Source organism: Felis catus, chromosome F2 (assembly GCF_018350175.1).
Source record: "Felis catus isolate Fca126 chromosome F2, F.catus_Fca126_mat1.0, whole genome shotgun sequence".
NCBI lineage: Eukaryota > Metazoa > Chordata > Mammalia > Carnivora > Felidae > Felis > Felis catus.
Window position 1 is genome coordinate 34,446,457 of NC_058385.1, and position 15,311 is coordinate 34,461,767.

Sequence of the window (15,311 nt, forward strand, 5' to 3'; positions counted from 1 at the left end):
CCTCGTGGACTATATGAAGCTTGATTACTAGAGAAATATATATTAAATTACTTCTTTTTGCATTGATAATTCATACTTTTTTTTTTTACATTATTTAGGTAAAGTACGTGTATGTTTTTGACATTTCAGACCTGGTATTATCTTTCTATCGTCACATATTATCAAAGTCTGAAAAACTTACCAACATGAACCAACATGGTGCAGTTGTAATGAACATGGGTTTTGGAGTAAAGGTCTAGGTTCGAATCTTGTCTCAACTACTTTCTTAGCTTTGTGCCTTGAGCAATCATCTACCCTCTCCAAACCTCAGTTTCATCTCCTGTATATGGGGTTGACAATAACATCTTCTTTATAGGGTGACTGGAAGGATTAGGTGAGGCAGCGTAAATAAATTCACTCATGAGGCATCAGACATAGCTCGAGGCACTTTACATGCATCATTTCATTTAGTCTTTCCATCAACATTGTGAAGGTACTATTGTTATTACTATTTTTAAGATGAGGAAACTAAAGCACAGGGAGATGCATGGTCCCCAGAACACAGTGAATCCTCAAGGGTTGTGTTGTTGTTGTTATACTGGTGGTTTTTAGTTGTTAAAGACTCATACAGACAGAAACAGTCAGATATTAAATAAACAATGTTGTTAATTTATTTTTTTGTTGTCCAATCTGATATTCATTTGTCAGTTTCTGCTTCTCCCCAGCCCCACTTACTATTATGTTTCCTCCTTTTATAAACTGGAGTCTGGGCTGGATTAATAGCATATCACAAAGGTAGATGATATCACATATGATGTCTGTAATAAACCAGTAGCGTGTGTTGTCTGGTGTTTGATATGGAAAGACAAGGCGCAGTGGTATAAGCCAGCAGTTCCAGTTATAGGCAATGGTGACAAGCAAGAGCCACAGGAGATAGAGTCGATCTAGAAAAATCCAAATGGCATGTAATAAGCATTAAAAAAGACTCTCTTGTAATGGTAATGTTGGAGCAATGTCCTCTGGAGATAAGAAAATTCCTGTAAAAGGTTCTATTAACATTCAGTACAATTCTGCCTTTAGAGTCTAAAGCACTGGGTTTTACAAGGGATATTGAGTGATCTTATCAGCTCTTCTAAAGTTGGAGAAAGGCCTTCTTCTTTGCCAAGAAGTGGCCATGCTAAGTCTGTCCCCACAGGTAAGTGTGCTATATGGATCAAGGAAGAGGAGACTCAGGGGAAGTCAGAGGTGCCTTGTTTGGATAACTGCGGCAGTAAGCCTTTTCTGCATCAGGAGTTAAACTTCAGGATCACCCAGGGCAGGTAGACAAGAAGGCCACATCTTGCCTGAATGAGTATGGCTGATGTGAGAGGGCAGAGAATCGGTCCATTAACACAGTCCATGTCCTTTCACAATTGCTTTCTTCTGCTGGAGGGAGGCCACAGGAAGGGATTTGTTCAGTTAGAATAATTAACAATGTGAAAGGATGGAAGAAGATAGATACTTTATAATTACTTTTTTAGGGAGGGGTGTGGGTGTACATATCGCTGAATACTTTGGAGCTTTCTTTTCAGAAGTAATTACTGACAGAATAGACCCTGGACTGCTTTTTATATCTATCTATCTATCTATCTATCTATCTATCTATCTATCTATCTATGTATCTATCTATCTATGTATCTATCTATCATCTATTTTGGTGATTATACATTTACTTTACTTCACATTATTCTGGCATACATTTTAAAAATAGGCAGGAATATTTTATCTCTTGCTTTCACCAGAGAGGCGCAAACAGTCCATTGCATATTTGATATAGTTTATGTTCTGCTTTCTAGACAGATTTAGAATGTGGGCTAGGGAAAAAAGGAAGTCATTGGTGACTTTGGGTTACATGAGTTCTTGATAATAACCAGCCCTCCCACTGAGAATTTCACCCTTTGATGGTACCTGTGTATGAATCTATGCTTCTTGGAAGTCTAATTTGCTTTAGATACTCTGTCAGAGGCATCTTCTGGAATTTAAAACACAATATGTGATAGTAATGTTCTTCTTTTAGCTTAGCACTGCTTTCTTGTGTTGATGGTACAGCTGTGGGCTTTGCTTTATAGGGGAAAAAAGAGATAAGCACATTTTTAAGAAGTCAGGTTAGCTAAATGAAAAAAAGCTTGGATTTCTCAAAGTCAGAACATTTCAGAATCTTTCCTTCTCAATATAGGCAGACAAAGCATGTTTTGACATTGAAAACAGTGACATTAATGACAATATCCATGTAAGGAAAATACTGGAATTTGGAAATAAACAGATTTAAAGCTTACTAGTAAATTATCCTACAGGTGTTACAAATGGGATATATTATTTTATTTATTTACTGTAATCTCCACACACAATGTGGGACTCAAACTCACAACCTTGAGATCAAGAGTCACATGATCTACTGACTGAGCCAGCCAGGCACACCACAAATAGGATATTTTAAGTACAAGCTTAATTCTTACATATTTTGTAGCATAAAGTCAGTCCTTAGGTTTACATTGAAAAGAAAATTAAAAATTTACATCATTCTAAAGGTTTTAGTTTCATGCTTCTTGGGTTTTGCATATATCTTTCAAGTTATGAATAAATAAAGCTCAAAATATTTTTTCAACATATGTTTATCAAAATACAATGACTGCCTTTTATTTTCAAAAAGAAATTACTATACAATATGTAGTTTATTTTTTACTTATTTAAAAAATGATAATTTGTTTATTTTGAGAGAGAGAGAGAGAGAGAGAACATGTATGAGCAGAGAAGGAGCAGAGAGAGAATCCAAAGCAGGCTCTGCATTCAGTGCAGAGCCCAATGTGGGGCTCGGTCTCCTGACCCTGAGATCATGACCAGAGCTGAAATCAAGAGTGAGACACTTAGCTGACTGAGCCATCCAGGATCCCCTGTAGTTTATTTTAAAAATCCAATTTACCTTATACAGAATTTTCCTTATAAAGGAAACCCTTAACTCTATATGTTAACAGTTTAACTTTTATTTAACTGTTATTAAACAACCTTTCTTCTACTTTTGTCTCTCTCTCTATATATATACATAAATATTTTTATAAAGATGTATTCATAATATATATCACTTTTGTGCTCTACTTTATTGTATTTATTAATTTTTCATAAACACATTTCTGAAATTATTAGGGAAGCTGATGATTGCCCCCCATGTGATTAGTTTATTGATGTTCTCTACTATGTTGTATATTCAGATAGTGTTCTTATATTTTTATAATAAATGCTTTGTGTATAAAGGGTATTCTTAATTAATATTTACAATAAAACTTGCTATCGTGGATATTGCTGTTGGCTTGTTCATATCATATACGGTGGGTCCAGAGGTCATGTGCAGAGGGCTCCCTGTGTCTCTCTTCTTCAGGGTTTTCTCTGAGCTGGCTTACTTAAAGTGTTGGAGACTTAGCAACATGCCCCAGCAACAACCTTCAGCCAATGTAAAACAGTTGGTGGATTGATACCCCAGCTTCTTTCTCCAAAATATATAAAGTACTTATACAACTCAACACCAAAAAACCTTCCACACAATCTGATTAAAAAATGGGCAGAGGACCTGAATAGACATTTTTTCCCAAAGAAGACATACAGATGGCCAACAGACACATGAAAAGATGCTTAACATCACTCAGCATCACGCCAATGCAATTCTAAACCACAATGAGATATCACCTCACACCAGTCAGAATAGCTAGTATCAAAAGGACAAGAAATAACAAGTGGTTGTGAGGATGTGGAGAAGGGGGGATCCTGTGCATTGTTGGTGGGAATATATGTATTGATGCAACCACTGGAAAACAGTGTGGAGGTTTCTCAGGAGAATTCTTAAGTGTGATCCACATAGTTTTTCAGCTGGATCAAGTCCTAGGGCCTACAGAAGAAGCCATCTCATCAATACATCTTTATTGTCTTAACTCCTATCTCCATCTCTCTTATCTGCTCTCACCTTCCTGGATCACCTTCAATACAAACTATCTGTACTTAAATCATTGTTGCAGGGTCTGCTTTTGGGGGAACCCAAGCTAAGATATTTGAAAATACATGCCCCTTCATAACTTTTCTCTTTCCAGTACTTTGAGTAACAATGCTTACCAGTTTGGGGGCTGGCTTCAGGTGAGGATATATCTCCTTCTGCCAACTTTTTCTTGTAGAGGATTGTTCTTTGACGCATCCTTCTCACCAAGTTGTGTAGCTGGGCATCAGCATACTCATTTATAACAGGGGCTTCATGTGGTTTGCTTTTTGGACAAAATGAGGACAAAAATGGTGATAGAGATGGATCCATGAAGAAGTACATACAAGGGAGAAATTAAGTTTTTTCACACTCCTTATAGATCTCAGACAATTATTTGCTCCTTTCTACAGGTGAATAGAACAATTTAAAACTTAAGTTTGATGGGGGCGCCTGCGTGGCTCAGTGGGTTGAGCGTCCAGCTTTGGCTCAGGTCATGATCTCACAGCTCGTGAGTTCGAGCCCCGTGTCGGGCTCTGTGCTGATAGCTCAGAGCCTGGAGCCTGCTTTTGCTTCTGTGTCTCCCTCTCTCTCTGCCCCTCACTCACTCACATTCTGTCTCTGTCTCTCTCAAAAATAAATAAATATTAAAAAAAATTAAGTTTGATGGAACAGTGCTGGTTACCAATGAAATATTAGAATCCACAAATAACAAATGTCCATTCTTGACTCTATTAGATCTTGAGGACTGTGATTCTGACATTTAATTGCATCATTAGAAGAAAAAAAAAAAAAAGAAACCCTGGCATTGTAGGTAGAATTCTATATTTTTAAAAGGTTTATTTATTTATTTTGAGAGCAAGAGTGAGAGAGAGAGAGAGAGACAGAGAGAGAGAGAGAAGGAGAGAGAGGATCAGGCCTGATAGCATGGAGCCTGAAGCAGGCTTGATCTCACAAACTGTGAGATCGTGATGTAGGCAGAATTCTAAGGTGGCCCCCTGGTGTACTTGTCCTGCATAATCCTGGAGACAATAAATATGGTTGATTTTGCTTTCATAATTTGTGTGTGCTATATAGCTTAGTTGACTTAAAGGTAAGAAATTTATACAAATGGGCCTGATGTAATCAAGTAAGCCCTTTAAAAGCAGAGAGTTTCTGTAGCTGGTGATAGAGCAGAAAGTTACAGGTTTGAAGCATAAGGGCAATTCTACTTGAGAGACATTATCAATTTTTGGCTTTGAAGAATAAAGGGGCCCCCTCATGAGAATTACATGAAGCTTCTAGGAGCAGAGACTGTCTCAGGCTAGCTGATAACAAGAAAACAAGGACCTCAGTCCTACAACCGCATGGAGCTGAATTCTGCCAATAATTTGAATGAGCTTGGAAGTAGATTCTTTTCTGGTGCCTCCAGGTAAGAGACTAGCCAAGCCTGGCTGACACCTTCATTTCAGCTCTGAGAGACCTTAAACAGAGAACCTAGCCTCACCCAGATTTTTGACTTATGGCAGTGTGAGCTATTACATGGTATTGTTTTAAGTTACCTAGTTTGTAATAATTTCTTATGCAGCAGTAGAAAATGAATATATCTAGTGTGCGTTAATGCACTTCCCTTCTAAGAAAACAAACAAACAAAAAATAAGTACAGGGTATAAGATATGAATTAGTATACTTCATAAAGATCTGAGTTCCTTGACAGATTTTCCTCAGACTTCTAACTCGTTCTCTCTACCTTCCTTCTGAAGTCTGACACTGTGTCTACGCAGACCCATATAGGTTCTATCCATTCTCACCTCCTCACATCCATATCTCCCCTTTCCATCTCACTTCCAAACTGGAACTGATGGGGTTCACATCGGAGCTGGGTAATCTGTGGATTCTATTTAAAGAATTAATCTTTATTTATTCTTGAGAGAGGGAGAGGGAGAGAGAGAGAGAGAGAGAGAGAGAGAGAGAGAGAGAGAGGCAGTGTGAGTGGAGGAGCGAAAGAGACAGAGGGAGACACAGAATCCTAAGCAGCCTCCAGGCTCCCAGCTGTCAGCACAGAGCCTGCAGGGCTCAAACTCACAAACCATGAGATCATGACCTGAGCTGAGGTCGGACGCTTAACTGACTGAGCCACCAGGCACCACCCACTGTGGATTCTATTTAAAAAGAATCCTAGTATGAGCCCCTCTCTACTAATCTTCATACTCTATCACGAACAGAAATATATCATATCTATCATTGTTTACAGATTCCCAGACCATCGGTGTGTCTTTCTTTCTTATTATCATAGTATAATTTATGCCTCTTTTATATGTCAAAAGTCCTGCCTCAGCATCAACATTCTTTAAAAAAAATTTTTTTTAATGTTTATTTATTTTTGAGACAGAGACAGAGCATAAACAAGGGAGGGGCAGAGAGAGAGAGGGAGACACAGAATCTGAAACAGGCTCCTGGCTGTCAGCACAGAGCCCGACACGGGGCTCGAACCCACGAACTCTGAGCTCATGACCTGATTCGAAGTCAGACGCTTAACCAACTGAACCACCCAGGCACCCCTCAGCATCAAGAATCTTTAAGTGTGTCACACTAAAAGCTTTAAAAGCCTTCTCAAGAATGGCGAAGACTGAGATGCAGTGGAAGACTGGTACATCTTAGACAATATAGAAGTAGGGGATACTAGGTCTACAAAACTAGAATTTTTTCTTCTGATTAAGAAGTGTTATATATATAATTTCACAGATTTCTTCTTAGTATGCCTAGGAGTTTATTCATCCATCAGACTGTTGAGTTTCTACTTTATGTAATGGAATAAAAAGATGAATTAGACTGTAACCCTACGGATGTTCATAGTTTAATGGGGGAAGTAAGGATGTAAATGAGTACCTAATAAATAACAAAGATATGTATAAAGTGCTATGTTCATACTAAACTTGGCCTGGGGAATGAAGGAAGGGTTTCACAGAGAAAGCATCTTAAGTCTGAAATGTTTAGAAGGCCTTTGACAGAGAAATGAAAGAAGGACCTTCGAGGCATTGAGAATAATATGTTCAGAAAATGTTCAGAAATGTGAAAAAACATAACACATTCAGCAAGTGTTGTGGGGGTGACTGGAACAGAGTAAGTATATGGAGGAGGCCAGGTGGCAGGGGTGGTAGGAGTGGTGGTGGTTAGGTCCTGAAAGGTGAGTGGGGTCAGATTATGATGGTTCCTACATGATTTATTAGGAGTTTGGACATTAATCTATAGGTTAATGGGAGCCAGTGTAGAGTATTAAGCTAATGAGGTGTATGAGCAGATAGAAGTTTTAGAGACCCAGAAATAGTGGCAGAGTTGAAGAGGAGCAGTGTAAATGGATGGACGCAAGGAAACAAGTGAATGGGTTAGGTTAGAACTGTTACAGGAAAAGAGAAGGATTAAAGAAATAATTTAGAGCCAGAAAGAAAAGGATTTGATCTTTCTGGATCTTCTGAATAATCCAAATAAGAAATCAAGAATAACTTCTAAGTTTGTATTACAAGAGTCTAGCTTCATGAAGATGCCATTAATATAATGAGGAACTCAGAAAGATGTTTGTATATAGAGGGTGTGTGGAAAAATGAGTTTTTGTGTGTGTGTGTGCATGTTCAATTTAAGATGTTTGTAGGACCTTGTGTGATAGGATTTTGTGCCTACCAGAAGACATTTTCTGGGGATAACACCTTGGTGGTCATCAGTGTATATGGGATGTGTGAAGAGATGTATGTAGATGATATCATTATAGACTGAAGTTCTCAAGGTCAGAAACCGTGTTTTCTTTATATTCCACAAGACCTAGGACAAGGTAAGTTTTCAATAAATGCTTATTGAATAAATAAACTCACTACTTCCAACCTTTTGTTTGACCTTATGTGATGTGCCTCAGTGCACTAAAAAAAATCTATAAAAAGTGAAGTTGAGACTTGCTGGATCATTAACTGTAAAGGCAGGTATTCGAACTGTCAAAATATCTAATCCAAACCTTAAGACCTAAGGAGAGTGTTTTTTCTCTTTTCCTGAATCATCGATAAGCCCTAATTGACCATATAATTGCCACTTAATCACACTGGTTTTTATTGTGCAAACCTACCTCATGGTTAAAGTGCTGAAAATTATATTAGAAAGCATGCCAGCATTTCAAATGCATGTCTATATTTCAACTACGATATATTTTTCTTTTTGTATTAGTTGAGTGTTTTATGTCCATTTATTTCATCTTTTCTTTTTCCCCCAGCTCTCTTAAAGAGTAATCCTTGTTCATCTTCTCCCTTACTGACATATATGCAGAAGCTATGAATGTATTTTTCTTTAGGTAATTTTGTGACTGAATAAAAAGTCATGTATTTTCATGAGATAAACACAAAATCAAACGGGTGTAGAGAGAGAAGCAATGGATATGCCTTATGTAACTATGCTTCATTTGAGTGATATTTGATATTTCTTGTTCATATTACTAAATGTATATTTTTAAAAGAATTATTCCTCATAATTCCTTGATGAACAATATCTTACATAAATATGTAAACATTTTACAAATTTTAGTAAAGAAATAGAAGGAAAGTCTTATTAAAACTCTTATTGAGATGAGTGAGGCTGTTAAAATTTGTATATGTATCTATGGGAGAATAAAAAATTAGTTGTTAGAGTGACATTTATTCCTGTTTTAATTTTTTTGATAAGGGTATAGAGAACACTCATTTAAAATAAAAGCTGATGAAAAAATCGAATTATAGTGGTAGTCTTCATTTCTTTAAATTCAATCAGAGATATAAGCAAAAAAAAATCATATATTTGACAATTGTTCTTGCATTTGGGGTTGCAGAAGCTTTCTCACTCCAGGGTGAATGCATCATAGTAATAAGGAGATGGGTTAGAAGTAGGCCTTTCTTTTGCAAAGGGAGAAAAAAGCCATCGTGAAAGGGGAGGCAGAAAAGAGAAACTTGTGGTCTGTGGGAGTATTCAAGATATCATTCTTATTTATTTATATTTGTTTATTTATTGTTATTTTTGAGAGCAAGAGAGCACGTGCGTGTGCACATGAGTTGGGAGGCTGCAGAGAGAGAAGGAGACAGAGAATCTAAAGCGGACTCTGTGCTGACATCAGAGACCCTGAAGGGGGCTTGAACTCATGAACCGTGAGATTATGACCTGAGCTGAAGTCTGATACCTGATCCACTGAGGTACCCTAGGATATCAATTTTAAGAAAGAGTACATACGTAAGATGTGGATCTTGAAACTGATTCTTTCAAAACTATTTGTGTTTACTGAGACTCTTGGAAAGTTTTTATGTACACCCAGTGATACCCATTCTCCATTCTCCCATTAAAGTTGTTGCTTTAGTATAATGCAAAGGGGTGACTACTTTTGACGAGGTGAAATGGATGGTGGCAGTTAAGAATGAGTTTGCAGTGAAGGATGAATGGCACTTTGATTGATAATGTAGAGGGAAAATATTCAAGGCAAAGGATACAGCCTGAGAAAAAGTGTATCAGTTGCTGCTCTGTGGAGAATAATAAAAACTTAAACATTTAATGTAAAATCCCAAATCACCTATGATTTGGTTTGAAAGGTCAGTTGAGACCAATGGGGAAGCATAGCAGGATTCTAAGCAGAAGAGGGACATTATTAGCTATATTTTGGAAAAATAATTGAGAAAAATAAAGATAATTAGTTGTGGTGTGGAAGAAGTATAACTGGAAGAAGGGAGAAAGTTGAGTTAAAATATGTGGGTTAATGTAACAGTGAAATTTCAAGTTTGGTCAGTGTACTACATTGAACAGTGTTCTGCCAAAATTCATGTCCAACTGGAACCTCAGAATGTGACCTTGAAAATAAGATCTTTACAAATATAAGTAGCTAAGTGAAGATGAAGTCATACTGGAGTTGGGTGGGCCTTTAATCTAATGACTGGTGTCTTTATTGGAAGGCCAAGTGAAGACAGGGAGGAGACACACAGGGAGAACACCATGTGACAATAGAGGTAGAAATTGGAGTGATGTATCCACAAGTCAAGAAACACCACAGACTGCTGGCAACCAGCAGAGGCTGGGATAGGGATGTGGACCAGATTCTCCCTCGGGCTTTCAGAAGGACCAAACTTGCAGGCACCTTGATTTCAGGCTTCTAGCCTCTAGAACTGTGAGAGGATAAATTTCTGTTGTTTGAAGCCACTCAGTTTATGGTAATTTGTTGTGACAAATTTGTTGTGACAAATGTGACAAAGTTAGTTAGCAAACTGGATGACTGTGATGCCATGTAACTCAGATGGAGGCATAAGTTGTAAGATAACTGTAAATGCACTCAATTCAGTATACGTTAAACTTGAAGTGTGAATGAAGAATCAAGGTCTTTTTAAAATATATGTATAGCAGGCAGTTGAGAATTTGTGTCTGGAATTCAAACAGGGAGGACTGAGCTGGATGGAGATGTTGAACTAAGATCACCTTTCTAGAGGCTATGGTGGGAATTATATAGTGGATGAGATTGCTGGTAAGAGCCTGCATAGAACAAGAAAAGATTGGGAGGTCAAACCTTGTAATTTGCTGACATTTAAGGAGTAGCGTAAGATAAGGAATTGAGAAGTAGCAATTAGAGAGGTAGATCTGAGACAGAAAAATGTCACAAAAATCAGGGAAACTAAGAGTTTGGAAAAGATCAGTCATGTCTCATGCTGCACACAAACTGTGCAAATTTTGTCATTTTTGTCTTGACAAGTATTTTGTAAAAAAGTACAAAGACTCTGTTCTCGAAGTGATTTTGAATTTCCATTCATTATTTCCTGAACTCAGTTAAAAGTGGTATTTATTCCCTTTAGTAAAATCTTGAATAAACTTTGGCTTTTGCAAACTTTATCTGATTCTTATTAATGCTTAAGTAAGAATTAAATTCCTTTTTTCGTTAAAGACTTAATGCTTTTTAAAAATTCAAGTTGATCAAAGTCCTTTAAAATCTCCTATTCAAGATATGTTGAATAACAGACAGGGATTGGACAAAGAATATTATATTCCTATTTGGGAAAACTTTGAGGGGAGAGAGGAGCAGGTCTTTTTTGTTTGTTGTGTTTTCTCAATAATTAATGATATATTCAGACAGTTGTTCTCAAAGGTTACATTTAAAGAAAATAAACCTGCTTTGAATAAGTGGAAATTCTTGTAGGCATAAATTTCTGAGAGAAAATACTTGAAATTAGCACAAAATTCTGATTCTTACTAATGTATCTGGTGGTTGACCATAAAACCTACAAATTTTAAGGAAATATGGGCCAGTGTAGTTGTAACTCAACCAAGCCTCACTTGGTTTCCCTCTCATATTCACCTCTAAATGCTGTGAAGATTTTGAGTTGTTTATCACATTTTGCTTGTGCATATGGTATAGTTTGTACACATTAGTTTGTACAAATGGAAATGTACATATGGATATTATGATGCAGTTTCCTAACCTAAATTCTTGATCTGTCTAGAATGTGCTACAATGCATTTGTGATTCCAGAACTTGTTTCTGAACTCTGGCCAGCAGTTCACTCTCTAGATTTTTCCTTCTGTTAACCCATAAGTGTTGGAGGTTGTGTCCAAGATATTTATTGCTATTGTTATTGAATCACATTGTAATGGCCTACAAATGTAGCGGTGCCTAACTTTGTTAATAGTTAAACAACATTTTAAGACTAAAGGAACAAAAAAGTTATAAAAATAGTGTCACATAGGTTACAAATTTATAACCTAAGACCCATATGTACACATCAACATACATACACACCTACTAATAGCAATCCTTCCCATATCTTAGCCCAATTGGAAAGAGAATGAATATACATATAAATATACAAACATAAAAAAATCATAATACTAATATGTTTCATGTCAATAGACATTAAATTCTCTAATGGTGTCAGGTATTTTTTGAGATTAAGGTGAACAACAGCTATGTTTTTTATCATTTTTTTCCATATAGTAGCAGCCTGCAAGAGTCAAACTATCTGTTCACAAAATGTTCCTGAAAATTGGTGCATTTTGAGTGTCTCGTTCATTTATTTAACAGATATTTATAGTACTTACTTTGCATGAGGAAAGATAACATGTTCTATATTGACTTTGAAGAATCTTAAAAACCTTTTTTTCAAAGTTATATCTTGCCCAACGTGGGGCTCAGACTCATGACCCTGAGATCAAGAGTCACATGCTCTACTGACTGAACCAGCCAGGCTCCCTGACTTTGAAGATTTCTTAGTTAATAGTCCTTTCTTTCATTTTACATATGTCATTATGTTTATTCTTACTTATTAGGCTCTTCTGAGTAAATTACTGGGGTTTTTAAATTTAAAAACTGACTGATTAGAATGCACCATGGACTGAAACATGTATCCCACCCCCCGTAATTTATACATTGATGCCCTATCCCCCAGTGTGACTGTATTTGGAGATAGGGTCCTTAGGAAGCTAATTAAGGTAGAATGGAGTCATAAGGTTTAGTCCTTAATCCAATAGGATTGGTGTCCTTAGAAGAAGAGGAAGGGACACCATAGGGTTCTCTCTGTGTGCATGCACAGAAGAAAGGCATCTAATGTTAGAACATAGCAAGAAGGCAGCCATCTTTAAGCCAGGAAGAGAGGTTTAACCAGAAACTCTGACAGCACTTTGATGTGGATTTCCAGTTTCTACAACTGAGAGAAAACAATATTCTGTTGTTTAAGCCACTCAGTTTGTGGTATTTTGTTATGGCAGCCTGAGCAGACTATTACAGAATGTATACAGGTCTAGAAAAAAAAGGGTAAAGCTATTTTAAGAAGCAGATGAAAAAGTAAATCAAGATAATAGGCTGAATGCCATAAATCTCTAAAAATGACAAAAGAAAAGATTTAAAAAATGTATAGTACCGGAAAACAAATAGGAAACTTCTAGTCAGAAAACAAGGAATTTGAGAAATTTCTTAAAGACAGAAAGCTCATGGGTTCATATGTTAACTTGTTTAATTCTCCCAAATTATGACATGCTTAGAACAGCACTGCTCTTGTTATTACTAATGAAGAAAAACACCGCCAAAAACACTCACAGAAGATATTGTTGCAAAATGAGAGAGGGTTTTGGGGGGATCTGGGTGGCTCAGTTGGTTAAGCGTCTGACTTTTGATCTCAGCTATGGTCATGATCTCACAGTTTGTGAGATGGAGCCCTATGTTGGGTTCTGTGCTGGCAGAATGGAGCCTGCTTGGAATTTTCTCTCTCCATCTTTCTCTGCCCTTCCTCCCCTCTCAAAATAAATAAACTAAAAAAAAAAGTGGCAGAGGTTCTGGAAGTGTTTTACCTTTTTTGGGGGGAGTGGACGTCAGGGGGCCTTAAGGGGGCCATGGCCAATCGTTGGGATGATTACACAGAGTAGTGAAGTAGGTTACTTTCTTTCTCACCTAACCTTCACTGAGTGGATAGAAGCAGGAGCCATTGCCTCCAGGATGTTGCAGTGAGATGGGTTTTGGGCTGGAAAAGCAGGGCTGTCTCCCAGGTGACTGGTAAGAATCAGAATAAATGGGGGGCTCTATGACCAGACGATGAGTTAGTGTTACACTTCTTGGCAATGTGTTCTTTCCCACAATCACCATAGAAAGAATATAGTAAATGGAACAGAATCTACAGCAATGGTTTACCACATGGTGGAGTGAGGTGAGGAGGTGGAATAAGAGGGAGTTCAGTGGAAATGATTTTCCCCACGTGCAGGCAGTAAAGGGAGGCATTGTCTGTAGCCAGTTTAATAAAAGCTATAAATGACTGAAAGTTGGTCTCTTTTTTAATCATCACTGTGTGCTGATAATTCTGAACAATGTCGATAATAAAATACTTCTACAGCCTCAAGGTAGACTACTCAGTGCTCCTTTTTAAATGTTTACTTATTTTGAGAGAGTGTGTGAGCATGAGTGGAGGAGGGATGGAGAGAGAGGGAGAGAGAATCCCAAGCAGGCTCCACACTCAGTGCAGAGCCCAATGAGGGGCTCCATTTCACCACCAGGAAATCACAACCTGAGCCGATATCAAGAGTCAGATGCTCAACTGCCTGAGCTACCCAGCCTCCCTATTGTTCCCGTTTTGTACACCACTGATCTACACAAGTTATGGGGAATTTCAAGTACAAAGACGATCACATAAGCCAAGAATTGCCAAACAATTGTGCAACATCAACATTATCAGAAACACTAATGTAAACAAATAGAAAAACTAATACCCAAGGAAATGAACAAAACAGACAATAATTAAAAATAGAGTTATGAGAGGATATCTATTTTATATTAATCAGAATAGGTTATTGTGAAAGAGAATCAATTCAAAACTTGGAGATAAAAAGTTTGATCATTTGAAAAACAAAAATAAAAACAACAATAAAAATGAAGAAAGATACTATAGAGAAATCTTATTTCACAATTGAAGAAATATGCAAGCCTTCAGATTCAAAAAGGCCACCAAATGTAAGTGAGATGAATACTAGAAAACTCAAACTTAGCACACCAATATAAATCTCAGAACACTAAAATTAAAGAGAAAAGTGTTAAGAGCTTCTAGAGGTGGAAAAAAAAAATCCCTATAAATAAAGGAGCATTAGATCGGCACCAGATTTCTCACTGACACTACCGGATACTAGAAACTAATAAAGCAGCATCTCAAAATTTCTAAGGGAAAATGAATTTTCCTTGAACTCCACCTGCCAAACTCTATATAAAATCAGCTCTTCACTTTGTTCAGGGAGACTTTACCTTCCAAGTACAGCTCTGCCTGGCTTAGCAAGCAACAAATTCAATTTTTGTGTCAGGTGTTACATGGTGGCCTCTTCCTTTGACACTAGGAATATAATTTAAAAGGTAAAAGGGTTTAAAAAGACGAAACAGATGAAGGAGTTGGGATTTTAGTTAGCAGAGAATGTAGAGCTCTGGCAAAATCTATATTGAGAAATTCAGTTTAGGCCTTGAAGCTAAAGTAGATTCTACAATCTTTCCCTGAATCTAAATTTGGGAACCACATGCTGAAGAGAAATATGCTATTTCTGTAGGTCAGATTGTGGGTCTACTTATCCACCTACCCACCTTGAGTGGAAATATTCCCTAAGAAGTAATCCATGCCCAGATGGGTTTACTGCATAGGAGAGGAAAAAACCCTAGAGAAAGGGTGAGGGCCTGGTTTCTTGCCTTCAAGGCACAGGAATCCCAATCACTACTAAAACACAGCAGATCAATGTTTTGGGTTCTAACTACATTAGCAATTTCTCTTGCTATGAGTAAACTGGGAATGAGACAGTGAACAGCAAGAAGCAGATGTGACAAAGGGAATGTGGAACTATTTTAACTCCCCTAAACAAA

General features: G+C 37.3%; 1 protein-coding gene across 3 annotated transcripts in view; it reads right to left on the reverse strand.

Annotated features, from left to right (window-relative positions):
• Positions 1-15,311, reverse strand: part of CNGB3 (cyclic nucleotide gated channel subunit beta 3) — a 149,046-nt gene that overhangs the window by 86,054 nt on the left and 47,681 nt on the right. For all 3 annotated transcript variants that reach the window (XM_023248539.2, XM_023248538.2, XM_045049867.1), the window contains 3 exons: positions 4,117-4,262; positions 1,927-2,079; positions 715-923 (listed from right to left, as the gene is read on the reverse strand). In XM_023248539.2, the coding sequence (XP_023104307.2) occupies positions 715-923; positions 1,927-2,079; positions 4,117-4,262 (508 nt within the window). The remainder of the gene's footprint in view (positions 1-714; positions 924-1,926; positions 2,080-4,116; positions 4,263-15,311) is intronic.